Source organism: Nothobranchius furzeri, chromosome 10 (assembly GCF_043380555.1).
Source record: "Nothobranchius furzeri strain GRZ-AD chromosome 10, NfurGRZ-RIMD1, whole genome shotgun sequence".
NCBI lineage: Eukaryota > Metazoa > Chordata > Actinopteri > Cyprinodontiformes > Nothobranchiidae > Nothobranchius > Nothobranchius furzeri.
Genome location: NC_091750.1, coordinates 65,596,757 through 65,617,904, shown reverse-complemented (window position 1 = coordinate 65,617,904; position 21,148 = coordinate 65,596,757). Strand labels below are relative to the sequence as shown.

The 21,148-nt window shown below is 43.1% G+C and overlaps 4 protein-coding genes across 7 annotated transcripts; all 4 read right to left on the bottom strand.

Annotated features, from left to right (window-relative positions):
• Positions 1–329: 329 nt before the first annotated feature.
• Positions 330–3,766, bottom strand: dynll2b (dynein, light chain, LC8-type 2b). Of its 2 annotated transcripts, none has more exons than XM_015961739.3 (3): positions 1,528–3,766; positions 978–1,125; positions 330–905 (listed from the first exon to the last, which is right to left on the bottom strand). In XM_015961739.3, exons 2-3 carry the CDS (start codon positions 1,107–1,109, stop codon positions 768–770), a joined length of 270 nt encoding a protein of 89 aa, XP_015817225.1. In that variant the 5' UTR covers positions 1,110–1,125; positions 1,528–3,766; the 3' UTR covers positions 330–767. The 2 variants fall into 2 exon arrangements, with proteins under 2 accessions (XP_015817225.1, XP_015817224.1); XM_015961738.3 differs by having other exon boundaries at positions 978–1,122; positions 1,528–3,753.
• Positions 3,767–5,042: 1,276 nt separating this feature from the next.
• srsf1b (serine and arginine rich splicing factor 1b) lies at positions 5,043–8,188 on the bottom strand. Of its 2 annotated transcripts, XR_001573146.3 has the most exons (5): positions 7,805–8,188; positions 6,944–7,140; positions 6,685–6,857; positions 5,887–6,536; positions 5,043–5,540 (listed from the first exon to the last, which is right to left on the bottom strand). XR_001573146.3 is itself a non-coding variant. In XM_015961737.3 (4 exons), exons 1-4 carry the CDS (start codon positions 7,993–7,995, stop codon positions 6,354–6,356), a joined length of 744 nt encoding a protein of 247 aa, XP_015817223.1. In that variant the 5' UTR covers positions 7,996–8,188; the 3' UTR covers positions 5,043–6,353. The 2 variants fall into 2 exon arrangements, 1 of the variants encoding a protein (XP_015817223.1); XM_015961737.3 differs by having other exon boundaries at positions 5,043–6,536.
• Positions 8,189–8,676: 488 nt separating this feature from the next.
• On the bottom strand, positions 8,677–12,216 carry pigs (phosphatidylinositol glycan anchor biosynthesis, class S). Of its 2 annotated transcripts, none has more exons than XM_015961736.3 (12): positions 12,127–12,216; positions 11,308–11,447; positions 11,117–11,228; positions 10,944–11,033; positions 10,775–10,866; positions 10,447–10,687; positions 10,213–10,355; positions 10,012–10,126; positions 9,794–9,939; positions 9,573–9,673; positions 9,285–9,495; positions 8,677–9,200 (listed from the first exon to the last, which is right to left on the bottom strand). In XM_015961736.3, exons 1-12 carry the CDS (start codon positions 12,176–12,178, stop codon positions 8,922–8,924), a joined length of 1,722 nt encoding a protein of 573 aa, XP_015817222.2. In that variant the 5' UTR covers positions 12,179–12,216; the 3' UTR covers positions 8,677–8,921. The 2 variants fall into 2 exon arrangements, with proteins under 2 accessions (XP_015817222.2, XP_054586865.1); XM_054730890.2 differs by lacking the exon at positions 12,127–12,216 and adding an exon at positions 11,527–12,094.
• Positions 12,217–13,330: 1,114 nt separating this feature from the next.
• aldocb (aldolase C, fructose-bisphosphate, b) lies at positions 13,331–20,877 on the bottom strand. Its single transcript, XM_015961734.3, has 9 exons — positions 20,723–20,877; positions 16,136–16,252; positions 15,752–15,963; positions 15,440–15,494; positions 15,204–15,364; positions 15,051–15,134; positions 14,790–14,964; positions 14,460–14,659; positions 13,331–14,364 (listed from the first exon to the last, which is right to left on the bottom strand). The coding sequence occupies exons 2-9, from the start codon at positions 16,245–16,247 to the stop codon at positions 14,272–14,274; spliced, it is 1,092 nt and encodes a 363-aa protein (XP_015817220.1). The 5' UTR covers positions 16,248–16,252; positions 20,723–20,877; the 3' UTR covers positions 13,331–14,271.
• Positions 20,878–21,148: the final 271 nt, after the last annotated feature.

The window sequence follows — 21,148 nt, the reverse complement described above, 5'->3', positions numbered from 1 at the left end:
CACATTACACATTTAATATTTCTTTTAATTTAGCTGGTTTCTTGCCCTACATTTTAGAAAAACATGTCTTTAAAGAGCTGGGAAAAACATGCAACTCTGCGATCAGTTGGTTAATGCTTTTCTTGAAGTGAATTTTTATTTTGTGCACCATTCCTGCATACAAAAACAGAACCATAAAAAAACTGACATTTTTAACCAATTTAATCTTTTTTAGTTTGTGCGCAACATGTTGGAACTAATGATTGTTAAAAAAAAAAATCACAATAGAGTTTATGTTTCAGCTACATTGCAAACAACTGGGAATGTTCAAGCACGTACAGACCTCCAAATCTCTTAACAAGTCACTGTTTTTATTAAGTTTAGCAACAGTCTTAGTATTTTTCAGTCACTTAGTTGTCAGAAAAAAGGCATTTGACAAAAACCTGTTGCTTATTTTAATGCAATGAAAATAAGTTACTTTACAAAAAATAATTATATGAAATAACTTGACAGGCTTGCATGATGCAGCAAACAAAAACACAAATCCAGAATATAAGTCATAACTGATGCTGCATATGAATGCTAGCTAAAAGCTATCAGAATCAGCATTATTGTAGCATTTGAATGAAAGATGAGTCACCAGTCTAGACATGGCTAAACTAAAGCACCGTCCATCGATGTAAATGTTGCAGATGGCACAACGTAACTGAAGTGAGCAGGAAACCAGGAGGTAGGCATGTCTGCACAAGGGCGGCATCAAATACACAATGTGGCACAGATGCGAGGTTTCAGCCCGACTTGAACAGCAGAATAGCCACTTGACCCAGGTAGAAGTAGATGAAATGTTTAGTTTCATGTGTCACATAGCTGCCAAAGTTCCTCCCAACAATGCAGTGCCATGTGGGGTTGTACTTCTTGTCAAACTCCTGCAGAAGAAATAAGAGTTAAGAAAACCTAAAGCGGTTCATCAGTCTTGTCCATTTAAAGTAGTATTATACCTTTTTGACATAGGCAGCAATATCCTTCTCAATGTTGTACTTCTCCATGGCCTGCATGGCACAGTCCACTGCATCCTGCTGCATTTCTTCAGACATGTCTGCATTCTTAATCACTGCCTTCTTGTCAGACATGATGGCTCAATCACTGCTGGAGACAACTCTCAGTTTTAGCTCGAGACAGACAATGCAGGCGCAGGAAGCATATAAAAGGGACACCAATGCCATCAGATCCTCAGATAAGCGGTTATCTCGAGGTAATATTTAAGATTTAGTGCAAGTCAAATTAACCTAGCACCTCATCCTGGGGCAGAAGATGTGCAAACTAACAGTTGATTCGGACATTTTCATTTTACTTATCTGATGAGACAATTACAAAAGGGATTTTGATGCTTTAATGCTACATACAAATATCACCGGTGGCAGTTAGCTAACTGTTGGTGGTACCGAGGAACAACAGTAAACAATTTAGCAGCATGCGTGCAAAAAATACACACTCTCTAATATTATAAACACAGAAAAGCAGATGGTTCCTTTTAATAATAACTCTTACCGTGTCTCTGCGAAGTTTAAATAATTAGAGGGGCAGGTTACAAAAAGCTACCTAGCTTTTCCTTCATTTATGAAAGGACGCGTGGTTTGTACGCTCCTCCCCCCACGTCTATCCTGCTCTCTGATTGGCTCCAGAAATGCCTCCGCCCTGCTCGAAGTGATTTGTGACTGGCGGAGAGTTCCTGCATTTTATTTCAACCCAGAATGCATCACTCTGTTGTCTCTGCAAAAATAAAAAAAATTGTATTAAAAATAAATAAAAATTATAAAATAAAAATTGCAATGAAAAGTGGTACCGTGGCCTGAAGGCAGAATTAATCCCAATGTTACTGAAGATGTCCTACAAAAGAGAGATTACCCCAGAAAGATGGGAAGAACAGACAAGGATTGACCAATCACTGTTCTCAATCTCGATTTTAAATGGTTTTCCTCTACTCTTGCTTGAAGACTGGAGAAATTGTTACCCAACTGCATTAATCTGGACTAGAAAGGTTTTATTCCAGACCCTATTAATCTAGAGCAGACAGGTTTTATTCCAGACTCTTTGAATCTAGACCAGATGGGTTTTATTTGCTACAAACATGAGATTACCACACACATCAGGCCAAATACAACAAATCAAAACTCAATTGATTCTAGTAAGGCATCCTTGATGCCAAGCAAGCTTTCGACTCTGTCAGGTGGTCCCTTCTATATAAAGTTCTGGGGAAGTTTGGCTTCCAGAATACATTTATTAAAGTAATACAAGCGCTCTATGATTGACCTTTGGCCTGTATTAACCTAAATGGTGACCTGTATGAGGCCTTTGCTCTTGAACGTGACTAAGCAGGGTTGTGCAATCTCTCCACTTCTCTTTGATTTATTCATAGAAACAATAAGGCAAATCAAAATTACAAGGGTATTGCATTGTCAGGAGTCAAACAGAAGGTTGCAATGTTCCTTGATGACACATCTGCTTGGGGAAGCCGGAGTTTTTTTTAGTGAGCTAATTTGGGGAAAATTATGTGGTTAGTTAATATCCTAAAAACACACTATACTGCTTCTGCAGCTTTATGTAATAAATTTAAAGTAACTGGGAAAATGACTAAATTAAATATTTGGGAATATGTCTAACCTGGGAACTCTGAGCTGTCAGATAAAATATGAGCCAATCTCTGCAAGCACAAAAGCTACCCGATGCAGATGGCCATTGATCCCACTTTTTGAGCTATAGCTCTAGGATATGCGCAATTAAGATTGACATGCTCCGTAGATTACCTTTGTAGGATCTTGCCTGTAGAAGTAATTAATCAACAATTCAGGGAATGGGACAAATGGGTTTCTAGACTTATCTCGTGGGCCGGAAGCAAAGGGTTAAATATACCACCCTTCAACTCCCCAAAGAAAAGGGAACTCAGTTGGGTCATCCTTATCTCGGAAATTACTCTTACATGACTCGAATAGTACCCTAGGGTAGTACTCTAGGGTCCTATCCAAGGTGTAATGAAGCATACAGGATTAACCTGTCGCATCGATTCCCTCTCCAAGCTGTAATAGTGGACAAGGTTCCGATGTGTCGTTTGGTGAAGGTGGGGACCCCTAGGTTGACCCATACGATTCAAGTTTGGCAGAAGGTAGTTCAATCCTGTCAACTACAGAGAATGTTAAAAATCAGGTGGTTGGTCAGGATTTTTTTAATTATTTTTTTAACCGTGTCCTGTCTGGCTATGAAGCAAGCAGAATTGATGTCTGAATGCTGGTAACAAGCCTTACAGATTTATTCTCAGGTGGAGCATCAAAGCGTCTGCTTTTAATGTCACGCCTGATACTTAAAACTTTATTGTTATTGTTTTTGAATGCTTTGTAATTACGACCAGACACGGAGACAGAGGTGAAAGAGAAAGAAAAGACAAACGGTGGGAAGAGAGAGAGAGGGGGGTTCCACAAAAATAAACAATAATGAACAAGAGTCTGCTTCTAGACCTGCAGAAAGAGAAGAGCAGAAAAAAATGGGACACACAATACATCAGGAGCAAGCTATCACTGGGTCAACCTGATGATGAAATATAAAATCAACATTGTTTAACCGAACAATCACACGATAATAAATCATAGTGCATTTAGTGGCAACGACAGCTTTAAGACAAGTGTTGAACGTGCCCAAGTCCATACTTTTGAGAGCACCTGTGTGTGTACGCGCGCTTGTTTATTATGTAAGGTTTCTCTAAAGGAGCGTCCAATAGAGAGTGTGAGGGACCACAGATCTGCCCCCAAAGATGTGTAGGAGACGGGGGGAGCTCCAAGTCCCATGAGATCCAGGTGCTGCCCCAGAACATAGGAACCCCAAGGGGACTGCAACCAGAAAGGCCCCCGCCCCCCTTGAGAGGCGCAGAGGATCGCCCCGGGGGGCCACAACCAGCAGCCGGCAGAGTCCCGGGAGATATCAGCGGCAAGCCCACAGGCCCGCCCGCCACCTCCCACCCCCTAGCCGGCCAAGCCCGGACCCAGCGACCCCCCCCCCCCCCCCCCGCCGGGGACCCAGCAGAGCCCAGGAACCCAGACCCCACCGGGATTGATCAAGCAGATGCCAAATCTTAAACCCCCTGACCCAGGAGCCACGAACACTCAGGCAGACCATGGCACCACACCCCACACCAGGTGTGGCAGTGGGAGGGGAGACGAAGATCTATATCATCAAAGGAGGTCCCAGGAGAGGGGAGGAGTCAAAGGCCCCACCTGACATATACAGTCATACACAAACAGTCACACACTCCCTCCCTCATGCTCACACATACACATACAACCAAAGACTTACAAAAATGCACGCCGGACACCCACTCATGCTCCCCATACACACCCTATTCACTCCGGTCCCGGTACTGCTGCACACTGGGTACAGCCATCACCGGTTACCAGAATGTGATTGGTCAGGACTTTTAAATCAGGGTCTCACTAGATTCCTGTCAATGACTCAAGAGATTAATGTTCACTTAAATTGGAAATTCTCTCAATACTAATCCAAGGAAGACAACACGTCGCTTGTTATTGGTGATCACTTGTGTCTCTTGAACGTGAATCTAAAAACCCTGGATGGACACTTGTTCTCTGTATTTAATTATTGCGATGTTGATGTACCTTATTTGTCCAATCCAAATAAAGATGTAATAAAAAATAAAAAATTGCACATATATAAATTCTTACGCTTGTGTATCATTCATTCATTCACACCCTTGTGATGAGCTACGTTGTTGCCACAACCGCCCTGGGGCGCACTGACAAGAGGCGAGGCTGCAGAAGACGGGCGTCACCAGTCCCTCCGACCACCACCAGCAGGTAAGGCGACGTTTTGCCCAAGGACACAACAGCAGAATTCTCTACCCGGTGCCGGTATTGATCCTATAACCCTCCGATAACTGGACAACCCGCTTTACCTCCCGAGCTACTGCTACCCGAGACATGAAACTGCAGCAATTAGGATTTACATAGAGCTTTTTGCACCCAAGCTCTTCTTGCTTGAGCACAGAAGAAAAACAAGTGTTAATGTTACTGAATGTTTTATTAAAAGAAAATAAAGCAGTGAAATGCTGGAGATCATATAAATCCACCGTTGGGAAAGACTAACCTAATAAAAAGATACAAACCAGATTACAGTCACATTCAAGTGTCACCTCCCAGCCCTCCTGCTTCCCTCCCTCAGCCAACGTCAAAAGGTTTCCCACTATTTACCACTCCTTATGCGTGTGGATCCATCCTGCACCTCCCAGCCCTCCTCCTTTATAAAAAAAAAAAAAACTTGGGCTCCTTGCGGTGCCGTCTGTGACTGCGTCTCAGTGGTGCCACACAAAACGAAGGGAATCTTTTGAATATTTCATAGCCAATTTCATTTGATTTATACTACAATAATTCCGGTTTGCTGAGGTTATGTGGACAGGTCGTGCTCCTTGTATCCATCCTGAAGCCTAATCCTAATCCTGATCTGATCCTGAATCCTGATCCGGCTCCGGAATGAGGAGACAATGTGAGCCGAGTCCAAACCTTTAGAATACCAGCAGAACCAAAGAGAAGGAGGCGAGTTAGAATCACACCTTCAAAAAATTAAAGAAAAAAAATCACTTCATAAAGAAATATTGATAAATCAGCAACCAGGACATTTACTTTGAGATAAACAAGGGACACCATTTATGATCAAACCCAAAGTTACTTTGAAAAGATGAAAAAGAAAAAAATAAATCAAACGTTGGGTCTCTAAACACTACTTTGTTTGCAGCAGATATTATTGCAGCATTCAATCAAACTCTACTGTAAATATTTAAAAGGAAAGACAAATTCACAACAGCTGTATAATGTAGATTTCACAGTTAACAAGGCACAACTATCATACCATTGGTGCCATATTTGACTGCTCCTCCTCCTCCTCCTGTTTATCTTAACATGAACTGTTTCCTCTCTTCCCATCCTATCCTGTTCCCCTGAATTCTACAGAGAAACAGACAAGAAGGTCAAAGGACAGCCGCACACGTTTGAAAAAAGATGTTTCCAAAACAAAACAGGAACACTCAATGACAACATTCAAGAGGAGAGAATTACAGAAGAATGGATAGCAGAAACATAAGAGAGTTTATGAGGAGAGGAAAAGAGAGGAAAAAACAGCCATACTGGGTCAAGTGAGAAGAATGCCGGTGTTTGCAAAGTTTAGAACCAAAATTAAAGAAAACCAAGCCAACAGAAGGTGAGGGGAAACGGGACAAACAACATGACAGTGTACAGAAGTGTGAACACAGGACTTGTTATGCGATGTGAACACTTCCTCTCCAGCTGAGGTACACTGTTGCTTGAACCTAGGTGGATCTAAGTGCGAGAGCGGGATCGAGAGCGCCGCGGGGAGTAACGTGGAGACGCTCTGTTGCGGGACGGAGAGAAGCTGCGAGACCGACTCTTGCTCCGGCTTCGACTGCGGCTACGGGAGCGAGAGCGGTCGTAGCTGGGGCTGCGAGCGCCATCCATCTTGACACGAATGTAGGCCGTCTCTCCCTAAACACACAAACACATGTGTTAACATTCACATTGCAGAAAGAATGTTTGTCTTGGGTGACACATCAGGTCCTCCCTGAGAGCATACATGTAGTCCCAGAGCCACTTTCTAACTAGCTAGCTACTCACTGGGGGGTCCTTCACATACCTCATGAGAACGGAACTTGGTGTTATCCAATTTACGCACAGCGTATGTCATGTCTTCTTTGCGCACAAACTCCACGGCTCCAGTGCCATCACGGAACACATCAGCATAACATACATCACCTGCCTCTCGCATGTGATCCTTCAAGTCCTGCCAGCTACCGCTAGCGGGAAGACCTGAGAGGAAAGGATCGTCAGACTTAAGTGTAAACAAAATCAAAATATTTGTGCAAAACCTGTGAGGGAAGGGAAACTTCACCAACCTGATACAACCACTCTATTTTCTGAGCGTCGAGATGGAGGCCCATATCTTCCTCTAGGGGCTCCCATGCCTCCTCCTCCTCCTCCACCACCACCGCCGCCACCACCACCTCCTCTTCCACTTCTCGGAAACTCCACACGCAGTCGATATCCATCATAATCGTAACCATCCCGTCCGTACACAGCATCCTCTGCATCCCTGCAGAAAAATCCATCGTTTACGCCACTGATGGGAGGTTTTAACTACCTTTACTTCTGACAGTTTAAGTGAATAACAATTTATTTCTTTAACACATATTCCATCTCGTGCATCGTGTGGTTTCAGGACCACTTTTATTATTTCATTTATTACATTTAGATCCTGGAGACTTTTGTTTGTTTTTAATTTAATAATCATAACAATTAAAAAATGTCCGAATGCATTTTCTAATTCTCCTTAGGCATTTCAATATTTTTTATAATGCAAGACAAAAATGAGAAGCATGTTTTCACATGTACTCAAATACCTAAAACGTAATTAATAAGATTTCCACTCGTGTTTTCATGTAAAACAGTAAACTTTTAACAGTTTGACTTTTTTCCCCAACAAAGAAGGCTTTTGTGCTACATGATGCATTCACGTGTTTTCGGAATCATTCGTGACTAGCTTCTCGAGCGGGCAAATGCGGAAAAAAACACTTGATTCTCGCTCGAATGGGTTTTTATAAGAAATACCTAACAAACTAATAAGCAATATAGTTTAATGTGAGTAAAATACCCGACAGAGCCATGTGGATCCGTTTCTTACGTGAAGATTTTGGGTGTAGCAGCTAGCTGGCCGCGTTGATCACGCTACTCAGACGTGGCGGGATCCCGCCGCTTACCTCGGGTCCTCGAACTGCACGAAGGCGAACGGTGGTCCTCCTCTGCGATTTTTCAGATCTATATCCCGAACAGATCCATATTTGTAAAATAAATCTTCCACGTCTTTTGAGCGGATGTCGGGGGGAAGGTTCCCCACGTATATGCGGCAATCGTTACTCCCCAAGGGTCCTCGAACGAATCCTCCGGACATTGTTGCGCAAGTTAACGATAGACTCAGTACTTTTTAAATGAAATTTGCGTAAAAGTTAAGCGATGTTAATAAAGAAAATACACGAAATAGGCGGTAAATTTGACGGAAGAGCTCCACCTTCCCAAAAATATTAGCCCACAAATGCTAGCTGGCCTGCTGCTCTTCTTCTGCGGTTTGCGGCACAAAGGAATGATAGAAGAGGGCAGCGCCACCTGCTGGAGAAACAGGGTACACCGGAAGCACTTCACTTTTCCTAACATTCCTCCACATAGATCAAATTTATATTTACCGGTATTTTCGATTTAGACAACACATTGATATTTTCAAGCGGACAATGATTCCCTTGCATTTTATTTTATCAATTTAGGGAGACAAGCTTTCATTTAAAAACTGTATTTTGTAAATTATATTCATTTAATTTTCCAAATGAATATAAGTCTTCCTACATTTTGAATGTTTTTAATCCATATGTAGTCAGACGAATCCAAAACAGCACACTGAAATTAAATGTGCAAACCAAACAAAACCTTGTATCTCAGAGGGATAGCATAAAATAACTGGCCTGACCAGCCAGCCCCTTGCCTCTTTACGGGACTCATTTGCTCTCTGTGTAGAATTCAACAGAGGATGAGTCTGGCAGGCCAGGCTATAAAATAACAGGGGTGCAATTAAAAATGGATATCAAATGCAACAGGTTTGTTCTTTATTTGTTCATAATTTAGAAAAGGAAAGACAATTCAAATATAAAATTTACATTCACAACAATTCAAGCTTTAAACTGTACAGTGTCAATTGCATTAGCCATTCAGTAAAACGAAGTAAACATGAATCAGTTTGCAACCATATCATAAAAGCTTGCATGACTGACTTGCAAACCAATCTTTAAATAAATATGTTTGTAGTCAAATCCCTAAAGTTACTTGGTCTCAGTCCTTCTTGGCGAGCTTTTCTCTGCGTTTCTGTCTAGCCTCAGATGCCATTTTGATCAGTGACAGCAGAATAGGCACACACATGGGCAGGAAGAGCGGGATGTAGATAGCAAATTTCTGGTCGTCGGGAAAATAGAGGAGATGGAGGAGCGACGGGTCAAAGAAGGCTTTCTCTGACGCCAAAATGGCCTCTTTACTCAACTGCAGAGCATATTTGAGGTTCCCAGCCTCCAGTTCTGCCACAGCCAGCTGCAGAGAGTTTACAGCACTGGATACCTGAGTGGCAAAAGCCACAGTCCCAGGTTAGAGACAAAGTCAAAAGGCTTAACAGAGATGGGAAAAATGTGCATTTCATTTTACCTGCTCAGCAATGTTGTCATTGATGACGATGTTGCTTATTTGGTCCAACAACTGTGCAAGAGAGGTGATGGTTGTGGTTGCTGTTGCAATATTTTCCACACAACGACTCCACATGAGACGGTCCAGCTCCCAGTCGGCTAATCCTGAACTTCCACGTGGTGCCACCAGGAAGCCGGGGGGAGGGGGGGATGACTGCACACCCAGCAGGAGTCTGGCAGGGAAAAAAATTAGGAAACTTTGTACACGGGCAAGAAATATTAAAATGTTTGCTAGGAGAGTGACGCTTACCGAAGCTGAGCGAGAAACACTCCCATGACTTCAGCCATGTTGATGCTGATGTCAACAGGAAGCTCAGCCTCTGGCTCATAGAAACCGTTCACATTATAAACCTAAAGAAATAATGGATAGACTTTTTCCCCATCATCACACCTTCACTGCTCCGATGGGTGTTTTCAATAAATAACAATCTATTTTCTTTCATTCGGGTGAGAGAAAATTAAATATTTTACCATAATTCCACCCCAACGAGGAGAATGAAACGCATTCGAGGGCACTTCCTGTTTCCTATGATCCTGGATTTTAAGAGGGGAATGGTGAGCATCAGGAACGTACAAAAGGAAATTCAGCACTGGGTTGGAAGATGCAGCATTAGAACCTGGAAATCAAACATTTTTATGTTATCATAAAGCAACACAGTGGATTCAAATCCCTAAAATTCCTATTTTACCAAGTCTGGCCTCCACCGGGTTGATGACGTGTGCGAGGCTGTCTGCATTTAGCGTGTAGGCATCGCAGCTGCTGTCAAAGCGTGGTTTGACCCCGAGCACAGAGTAGTACAACGTCTGTAAGAACACAAGTATAGGGTTGAGGGTTATCTTTTGACGTGCTCTGCGCCTGACTGAATGTCCACCAAAACGGAGTTTCATACCTGAGAGTCGATGCTAAAGTTGGCCACGGGGGAGAGTTTTGTGAGCAAAGGCTGGATGTAGGTCTGCACAGCACCTTCGATGTCCCAGTGGAGCTGGTGTGACGTTGGGTCGGGGTTCAACAGACTAAATGTTATCTCATAACCTAAAGGAAAATAAAAATAAACAGAAAACAGAGTTTTTTTCACACCAACTTTAACCACACCAACTTTATTCATGGCTGAATAAAAGCCAACCTGGGCTGGATTTGAAGGCTCTCATGCTATCAGCAATGCCCTCTTTGCTGTCTGGGTTGAAACGGACTCGGTCACTGAGGACAGCAGAGACGTCGGTGTGGCTGAAAGACATCACTTGCAGCACCTGTTTGATGCGAGGCTCCAGTTGGGCCAGGAGCTGCTCGAGTGTCCTACCCACACCCACCTGGGAGCTGACACGAAGCAGAGCAGTTCGACGCTGACCGATGTACACATCTGTGTCCTGCAAAGCATAAAAACACGTCCGAATTTTTCACGACACGGGTCGAAGTAAATAAGGAGCAGAGTATAAAATACTAGCAGATTTGACCTTAGGCAGCAATAGGGACAGCTCTGGGATCACATAAAAAACCAGAGAACCGCACGGACTCTCGCTGAGTGTGTGCAGAGATTCATCTGCTCCTAAAAAACAAGACACAGAAAAATAACTGCGTGTAATTTCACCAAACCATTCATTTGAGATTTAACCTTTAACTGACCAGCAGCAGTGGGCTTGTTCAGTGCATCCTCCTCCATGATCGTAGCTGTGCGGTACCTCGTCTCAAACCTGTACCTTAACATTGTATCTCCTGTAAGCACAACATAAACACACAAAATGAGCATGCACGCTTCATCCTCCGAAACAACCTCCTAAACCACTTCATTAAATCACCGTCCACTGCATGTTCCTCTTCCTGTGTTTGTGTCAGTGGAACCTTCTTCTGCTGCTCGGGGGTCACAGTACCACGAGCAAAGACGACCTCTACGTCAGCGCTCAGCTGGAGCTGCAAAACAGAAAAAATAAAACACGAATAAGCAAACTCCCACGAGACAAAAAGGTTGTTTTAGGAGTCAGAAACTAACCTGTAGCTTTGCCAGCTGTTTTATCTGACTGACAGGTAACCAGGCACGGTAGGTTTCTGTGGTTCGCCACCATAGAGGGACTCCAACGATGATCACCACAGCTGCTATGGACAAAGCAGCAAGCTGACCTCGTCTGCGCTCTGAAAGAAAGACCAACACAGAAAAGAGTTCTGCTACAGAAATTCTACAATGGATGCAAAATGTCTTGTAAGAAATTACCTCTGCCTATTTGTTTGTGTGTTACTGATGTGTCAAATACTTAATCTATTTCTATCACTAAACTTAGAATCACTTCACAGTAATATTAACTGATGCTATTAAAATAAATAAATGGTTGTAACTACATAAGAACAGGATAAAAACACAACATTTTATTTCCCTTCATTAACATCTAACTGTGTACAGAAGCAACATGTTTTCATCGATTAGTTTGGGGTTAACTTTGGCATTAAAATAATAAATAAAAATTATAAGCTAAATAAACTTTGAACCTATTAGATTTTTTCATGGATGCATGGGTTTTATTCAGCTTATTATAGAAGAACAGACGGTTGCAAATAAAAATAATTGTTTAAAACTACATCTAAAACGAAGCTAGCTGTTATAAATGCACATTTTCCTGGAAACCACAATGCTAACGCGAGCTAGCGCTCAACAAAAATGGTTCTTAACGTCATGAAAACAAATGTCTCCAGCTAAAAGTGAATGTAGCTACAGGACGTCTTAAAAAGTCTGTAAATGGACCCCAAAGTACAGTTAAATTTTTTACTCTGACTAAACTAAAATGTTAAAACATAATGTGACATTCTATCTACTCACCCACTTCCGCGGTGGCCATTATTTGCAATGAACCGGGTGTGCTCGGTTTCATCACCAACACAACATTGAGTCACGTGACACATATTTCATCTGACTCAGACAAGAATAAAGGAGGTAATATATATATATATATATTCAATTAAAGTTTATTTATATAGCGCCAATTCACGACAAGAGTCGTCTCAAGGCACTTCACAAAATAAACATTCCAATTCACAGTTCATTAAGCCAATCAGAAATAATGTGTCCTATATAAGGAACCCAGCAAATTGCATCAAGTCACTGACTAGTGTCAGTGACTATACAGCAATTCTCATACTAAGCAAGCATGCAACGACAGTGGAGAGGAAAACTCCCTATTAACAGGAAGAAACCTCCAGAGGATCCTGGCTCAGTATAAGCAGCCATCCTCCACGACTCACTGGGGATCGAGACGACAGAACACACACACACACACACACACACACACACACACACACACACACACACACACACACACACACACACACACTCTAATGTGTCTACAGTTCTATTGTGATGTCTTAGTAAATATTCTATTTGGTGAGATAAACTTTATTGTATTTATCCTAGTGGATCTCTAAATGGGTAAACTAGCAGTAACACGTCTATATATATATATATTAAAAGTACAATAATTTTGTGATAAATGTATTATTACACTTGGAGAACTGTGATTGCTTCAGAGACAGAAAGTCATCGGGCGATCCTGAAAAAATATTAAACACACACGTGAAGGGGAAACTTTCGCCCCTTTGTGACAGTTTTAATTAACGTCACCTTTAGTGATCACATTTTTTTCGTATCACTGACTTGTCTTGAATACCTTTAAACCTGCAATTTAAGCATGTAACACTCCCAGTTTGACTCGTTCATAATAAGCAGCTTTAGAAGAAAATCAGAAGGATGTAGCAGGTAGTTCAGGGTGTTCTTTTCAAAATACTGCTACTAGAACCGTTATTATTTTAACACAATAAACTACAGAATACTCTCCAACTGTTTAATATTCCTAACATTCAAGCCAGCTGCCATTGTTGGTTTAAAGGTAAGGAAGTCCTAATGTTATGGTTCAATAATGTGTACATATGAATAAGCAACAGTAATGTAATATTAGTAGCAGGAGTTTCTTGGATGCATAATTCATCTAAAAAGAGTAAATCATATAAATAATTAAAACAAGATGAACCCAGGTTGTGAATTACTGTTTATTTTCTCCACTATACACCGACTGTTTTTGGGAATGATTTGAACATCACAAACACCACAGTACTCCAACAAAGCAGTGCCCGTCTCTGCCCCGCCGAGCCCACAGACAAATCCACACAAACTCATTTGATCTCTGCTGTGGGGATGGGCAGGGGCGAGACAGCCGCAAGGGGAGGGGTGACACAAAAACCACATAACATCAATACTTTCACACAACTAAATACATTACCTACGGAGTGTCATTTAAAGCTGTTATACTGAGAAGACACACGTGATGCTTCGTTTTAATGATGACAGTAATAAGGAGCACAAGAATTAAAGATTTGGGATGAATCCTGGTGCGTAGCGATTATTACAGTACCGTTTAGTCTACCGACTTGACCTGACGCCAAAACTCAGTTTAACATCAAACCCTCTTCTTTTGTTCTGGAGTGTGTGTACTGTTGCCACTATTCACGGGTTGGTCCCACCGTGGGTGTGAATGCTGAACAAAGGTCCGACGTTGTGTTCTGACAGAAGCGCAACACCGACACACGCATGGTGATCTCGGCCCGTTTGGGAGCAGATGAGGAGGAAAAACACCCGACACTGAAACAGGCGCAGTTCTACTGAGGAAAATAAAATACTGGCAGCTTTGTTTTAAGTACATTCTCTAGCATCCTTAACCGTTGAGCCCAAACACATAAAACTAACCTTCAGTCATAAATTATCTCAAATCCGACTTGTTTGATTAAACAGGATAAAAAATAACTCTTCCTTATAATATTGCATTTTTAAATAGACATCTAATAATGTTAATAACTCCGAGAACAAATTACAGTAGACAGCGCAGGCCTGTGGCTGATGGAGGAGTGGGGGGAGGGGTAGCAGAGCAAATGTAAGACTAGAACTAGGCCGCAGCTGGATGTGGTGGTTAGATGTTTAGTAGGCATGGTTAGCCACGTAGAGAGACTTGGAAGCAGCGCCGCCGGTTCCAGCAGACTCGTACTTGCCGAGAGCGGCCAGCCCGTTAGCCTGGAAGAGAAAAGGAACAAAAGGATGCAAACTTCATAAAAACCCACGAAAGAAGGTTTGCAAGTGTGAAAGCTACTAACTACGTTTGAACCCACCTGGGCACGCTTGATGAACTCCGCAGTGGCGGCCTTCTCGTTGTTCAGCTCTCCTCTCCAGGCGTTGAGGGCGGAGGCCTGCAGGGCGCGGCCGTAGGAGAAGGTCAGGGCCCAGGGCTTCATGAGAGGGCAGGTGTTAATGGAGTTGAGGTTCACGCTGGCCTCCTCCTCTGACTGACCACCCGACAGGAACGTCACTCCTGTAGAGAAGTGGAGGTTTGAAGCTCCAGGCTTTTAACAAACATTTAAATAACAACACACCCTCGACGTAAAGAGGTTTAAGTGGTTTTTGAAAATAAGAGTAAAACTTTTATTTTTGTTAAGTGTGACCTGTGACGGCAGGTGGCACGGTGCGGCGCAGGGCGGTGACGGTCGCCATGGCGATCTCCTCGCTGCTGAACTTGGTGGGACAGGCGTGTCCGGGCGTGACCATGTTGGGTTTCAGCAACGTCCCCTCCAGGTAGACGTGGTGGTCTGACAGAGCCTTGTAGCATGCAGCTAGAACCTGACAGCAAGTGCGAAGAGGAAGTGACTAAATACAGAGTCTGTAAAAAGCTGTTTGTCGCACAAACTCCTCGTTAAAACCTTTACCTTCTCGGTGACGTACTGGCAACGCTTCAGGTCGTGGTCTCCATCGGGAAGGATCTCTGGCTCCACGATTGGAACAATACCGTTCTAGAGAAGAAACTCAAACATAAACTTTCAAGTTTTCTCACTAAGGGTTTCCAACAGATTCACACCGACCTGCTGGCAGATGCTAGCGTATCGGGCTAGGACGTTAGCGTTCTCCATGATGGCCAGCTGAGATGGTGTGGTCTCGCTGATCTTCAGCACACAACGCCATTTAGCAAAGTCTGCGCCGTCCTTCTTGTACTGCGCACAGCGCTCAGACAGCCCGTCCAGACCTGCACTCAAACGCAAAGCCGGACGTCAGAGACACGGCCGTGTTTGTTTAAAAAGATTTCCCTAAAGCGGCCTACCCTGGGTGGTGGTCTCTCCGTTGGTTCCAGCGAGCGGAACAACACCTTTATCCACCTGAGAGACAAACAGATAAAAAAACGACTTATTTACCTAAAACCTTAGACCCTGATCAGTAAACACGCCCACTTCAGCTAGTTTAGACACTGAGCTACTCATGGCGGTTTCACTGCTAAACTCGATTGTCTGCATGCAGACGAACAAACACCAGAGCAGAGGGACGTTCAGAGACACACCAAAGCAGGAAGACGTTTAGAAGCAACGCGTTTTACGAGACTGAGGTGGAGCTCAGAGGACAAAAACTAGATTCGCACCTTGATTCCAACAACAATGCCACGGTCTTTAATGAGCTGGGCGAAGTTAGTGCCGTCGTCTGTTTTCTGGTAGAGGGTTTCGTGGAAGAAGATGACCCCGCCGATGCAGCTGTCGATGCGCTCGTCAGCGGTGAAGAGAAGCTGGCGGTAGCGACGTCGGTTCTCCTCGGTGTTCTCAACCCCGATGGGGTTCAAACGCTTCGCCATGCTGCCTGAAATCAAACATAAATTACATTTAAAAAGATCTAGGGCTAAAAGGACCTTCTAGAAGCAGCAGCATCTCTCAGAGGCAGAAATTTTAGACACTTCAGGCATCCTGCAGATTATTTGTCTAAAAACAGATTTTACGTGTTATTCAGGTGTGCTTTTGTTGGACAAACGTACCGGTGGACTCATCGGCTGCGAGGATTCCCTTTCCTGGAGCAACTATCCTCTGAGCGATGTCCTGCAGCTCCTTTTTCTGCTCAGCAGTCAGTGCGGGATACTGGTGAGTCATGGTGGCTGGGAAGACAAAAGGGGAGGCCAACGTTTTACCACGGCGCGACGACGCTGGTCTCCATCTAGTTCCGGCCTCGTTTCATGTCCTGCCATCTGTTAACTAATGTTCCACAGCATCAATCGTGTGATGCTGTATCACACAGAAAACGTATGAAACTGCAGATGCAGATGTAATCAAACCAAATAATAAATGGAAACATCTGTTTATGTTAAGGTGTTCATTTGCATTCATAGGATTTGAGATGCTGTCTGGTCTCAGTTGTGCACAGGCCTCACACCAGCTTATTCCCCCCCCCCCCCCCCCCCCCCCCCCCCGCATCTGAATCACAGCAGATGAGAGAGAGAGAGGGTGAGTGAGGGGGGAGGGTATGAAACAAACGCTTGAGTCTGTGCAACCAGTCTGGATGCAGCACGGCTCGTTCTCCTCTCCCATAGCAACACTCCTCCTGTTTCCTCTAACGTCCATCGAGTCACTCTTACCATTTTGTCGCCCTCGCTCCTTTAGCACGGCCATCTCCGACTAGTTTCCGTCTACCAGACACGACTGCACGCTGGATTTGAAGGTTACAACTCAAACATGTCAGACAGAAAACATCTACAGAGTGATCTGGGGGGACAAGCTCTGGCTCACCGTGCCGATCGTCAAACCCTCACTGTGATTTTAGCTTTGTTCACACTTCACAAGCGAAATGGTATGTGTCCCTAGAATAGGTCAGGCAGCCAAATGAGCTCACAAAGGGAAAGAACACAATCAGTTTGACATGTTTACACCTAAAATGGAATCTGGGCCTGGTGACATCACACAAACGCAGACATATGATGCAGAAAGTTAAAAACTGGTTGGAACGGGTTTGGTTGAGCAGACGATTCCCAACAGACTGGGTCCGTCATGTTCTGTATGCTCTGGTGATCCTCTCAGGTACCAGAGCACCACCACATCACAGCTGTTAGTTACATTTTACATGCAGGTGGAATTAAACAGGCCAGGCCTGCAGGGCTCAATGTGATGTCTAAAGGGAACAGCTAGGCCCAGAGTAACTAAAGCCGGCAGACGTCTCTATTGAATTGAAGATAATAGTCCCTGCTAATAAAATCCACGTCCAACAACGTCACGTGTTTGACCCAAAAGTCAGAGTCAGCAGATACCTGCTATCTGATGGGAGGCGCCCGCGTGCTTCAACAATACACTTTTGGCAGGCTCCAGTTCCTGTGTTCAGGTTTCTGCTGCATGAGAAAACATTGCTAAACGAGTGTCTGATACTCGTCAAATCTTAGGCAACACTATTTCAAAAACAGACGGTTGGAAAATATTACAAATGTGTTTTACCAAGTGATCTTCTTAGTAGAAAAAATAAATTAATAAATAAAAAGAATTATCCAGTTTCAGATGACAGACAGAAGCTGTAATCTGATCATGTTAGAGGCAGGCCACCCAGAAAGCTACACATAGCCAGCCTATCAGCAGGTATACTGATGGGAAGCAGCTTCACTCAGACAGCTCTTTGTTTGCCCTTAAATATGGATTAATGAACCGCTGGCAGACGTATGTGTGAAGGCTGATCTGATCCAGTCTCCCTTTAATTCATCAACATTAGCTTAATAACCGACTGTGTAGAAAAGCTGTTGCTTGTTGATAAACTCATTCATCTTTGCGTTTGCTCAGTTTGTTGTTGTGCTCCAACTGACGGAGGAATCCAATAACAGCTCGGATCGGCTCCAAGATGAGTTAACCGGGATTGTCAATGTGACCCCAAGCAAACCGCGTTGTAGCCGTTTTGGTCTCTCCTGATACTTCTTCATTAAAATCATACAAAAGCACACATTTAGAAAGGGATGTGGTTGAGCGGGGCGGTAACATTATCGACAACAGTACCTGCAATGCTTCATACTGAGATGAAAAACACGGAAAAAATAAAAATAAAATAATTGGTTTTCTCTCTGGTTTCACACCAATAACACGCTCAGACCACAAACAACTATCGGACCATTCAGATGTCGGTCTCGCCAAACCACTGCGCTTCCCTGGGTCCTGCGCTCATCACGCACCCCCATATTAAGCAACTAAACACCACTGGTGTGAGAGGTTCTACCCTCAATAATATCCCAGGAGGAGAAAGAGCCGGCTGCTACCACTTCAACTTTAGGACAAACTACTAGAGTCCCAAAAAGAAAAACACCAATTGAGGTCACGAACAACAAAAGATGCTTGGATCTAAAAAACTGCAACGGTGCACCAGCTCGTTTCCTCTGGCAAAGCGGGTTTCCAGTTCCGGTGGACGAGGATCCAGGGAAGATACCCGAGGGGAGGAGCGAGTGCTGTGTTTGCAGATTCGCTACAGCAACCTTAACTCATGCAGGTAAACAACAAAATTATGTTTTTTCTAGTAAATATAACTTTTAAAAAAATGTGGTTTTAGCAGAGGAAAAATCTGTCCAACCTAATTTTTGTTACAAAGGGGAAAACTTCTGTGGGGTTTTGCTCATTTGGCCATCACCCACTATACTAACCTCACAAACTGGAGGAAGACGAGTAGAAGTGACTAATCTCTGAGAGATGAGAGAAAACCACATGTCTGGCGTCACATCAGGAAGTGTTACCAACATTTTCATCATTTTAAACTGAACTTTAAAGCTGCGAGACACTGTGACAATCTCCCAAATTTAGCTGAATGATACATTTGTCCTTTTATCAGCACATAAATAAAATGTTAATTAAATTATTCACATTAAAATAGTGAAATTCTGGTTATTCTCTAGGATTGTCCCATTATGTATACTAAAGCACCAACCTTGTGAGGAAATGTTATTTAAAATTTATTAATGTGTTGGTTCAGAAGCAAACATGTAAATTCATCAGAATTTCGAAGGAGAAGCAGAGATGAATACAGCAGGAATCTCCACCTTCCCAGCCATGTTCCAGATTTTCCACTCCCGCCTGTTGCACGCTGGTTTGACTCAACCAGACAAACATCGGGTCTGCATTGCGACATCAAGGTGAGCGACCAGCTCCCAGCTGCGTCATACACAGGACGTGCTCGTCTGGTTTCTTTACTCTGACACTCAGAACACTTAATTAGATTAATGCTATAATAAAAATAAGAAGGGAGAGGGTGGCACACATCATTAACACCCCCTGGAGGTTTAGATGACTTGTTTTTCTCTCGGATGCAAGCTGCAAGAACATTAAGGAGTTGAAATGACTCCTGCATGGCAGCACAAGTCAAATAGTCTACCACGGGGGCTGCCGGTCTAGGAGGTGATGTACATCCCTATATTTGAGCCGTTTTAATCTTCAGGCCTTGTGCCTGCAGAAGCACCGTTATCCATTAGCTCACTGATATAAAAGTCTACAGTAGATGTCAAACAAGGTCGTCGCATTTATTAGGGAGGCTGATGCTTGACGAAATTTGCGGAGCAAAAACAAGTTAAAAAAAGAACTGAGTTGTTGTTGTGCTCAAAAATGGAAGACAAATGAATTAAGGTTGAAAGCAAATGGGATTACTGCACTTTGGTCCTGCAGGAAAACTATTGATTTAACAATCAATAAAGAATTATATTCCTTTTTCGTGAAAATGTAAGCTTTAAAAACTATTGGGTTGGATTTGGACCATCTCTCAATGATTAAAAAATAAACATAGAAAAATACTTATTTTAGGGAACTTTGTATACAAATTACACTAAAACAAAAACACCCATCAGAAACAACTTCGACATATGAAATTTTATTAAATTAGATATGAAAAAATAATTGAGTCACCTAGACCTCCTAAAATATATGTAAAATTGGTAAACTGATATTAAAACTATTACAAAAGACAACACTGAATTATGAAATATGAATAGAAAGGTGTCTGACTGTAGAAATAATAAGCTAAAGTGAGGCTTTATGCGTACATACACGTGTATACTGCTGTCATCCGCAGCCCGCCCCAGACTTCGTCACACCAGAGGCTACGTGCGCCTCTACAGATACGCTGTTACAGGAAACGACCTCATCACCGCACTCCCACATCACCTACCGCCACTGTTTTCTTCGTTTTAACCCAAATAAACCCTCACATGAAGCACTTTCTCATTAATAAACACCTGGGGCGTCGACTGTACACTGAAAGGCCTCAAAAACAGCTCCTAGGCTCTCCTTCACTTCCATCACTGAAGGTCAGCCATTGAACGCCCTTCCTGTTGCGTATGTCGTTGAATGAGCAAAGTGCGGCTCTTTACATACATTTTTTTAGAAAACAATAAGTGTTTAATAGTTTTCATTGAAGCAACTACTATTAAAGGAAGCAGTGGTTTCAGAATTAGGGATTTATTTACAGCTAGCTAGCTAGGAAGGGAAAGTTAGCATAACGTCCCGATGAGCAGCATCACACATTCCCATCAGCATCAACGGCTCTCAGCGATCACCTGATCAAATACAAAAGAGGACTGTGTAAAATAAGTCATGTGGGTCAGGTGAGAGTTAATTCTTACCGAAAGGTTGATGTCTTTCGGTGGACACAGAGCAGGTGAGGTATTGCGAAGGATGCGGAGATGTCTCTTTCACTGCAGCTCAACGTGACCCTTTAAGCCTCTGGCAGAGGGGAGGAGCCAACGGCACCGCGTCATTTGATGAAGCTACGCTCAGTTCTCCTATGCGCATGCGCTTAACAAGTATCCCCCGCACATCATGATTCTGCATTTTCCATTTCAAACTTTACGTGATTAAACGTGAAAATACACCCAGGACCAGGATTTTATACTAAATCTGTTCATTTAGCAGGATTTTCCATGTTATCGTGGCAGCATTGTGATTTGAATCAAAGATATTTATTAGTTTATTATGGCAAAGATGTAATTAGTTATAAAATGATCCAGCAGATCCACTTGTACTACATCTGTAGTGGTTTTCGTGAGGCA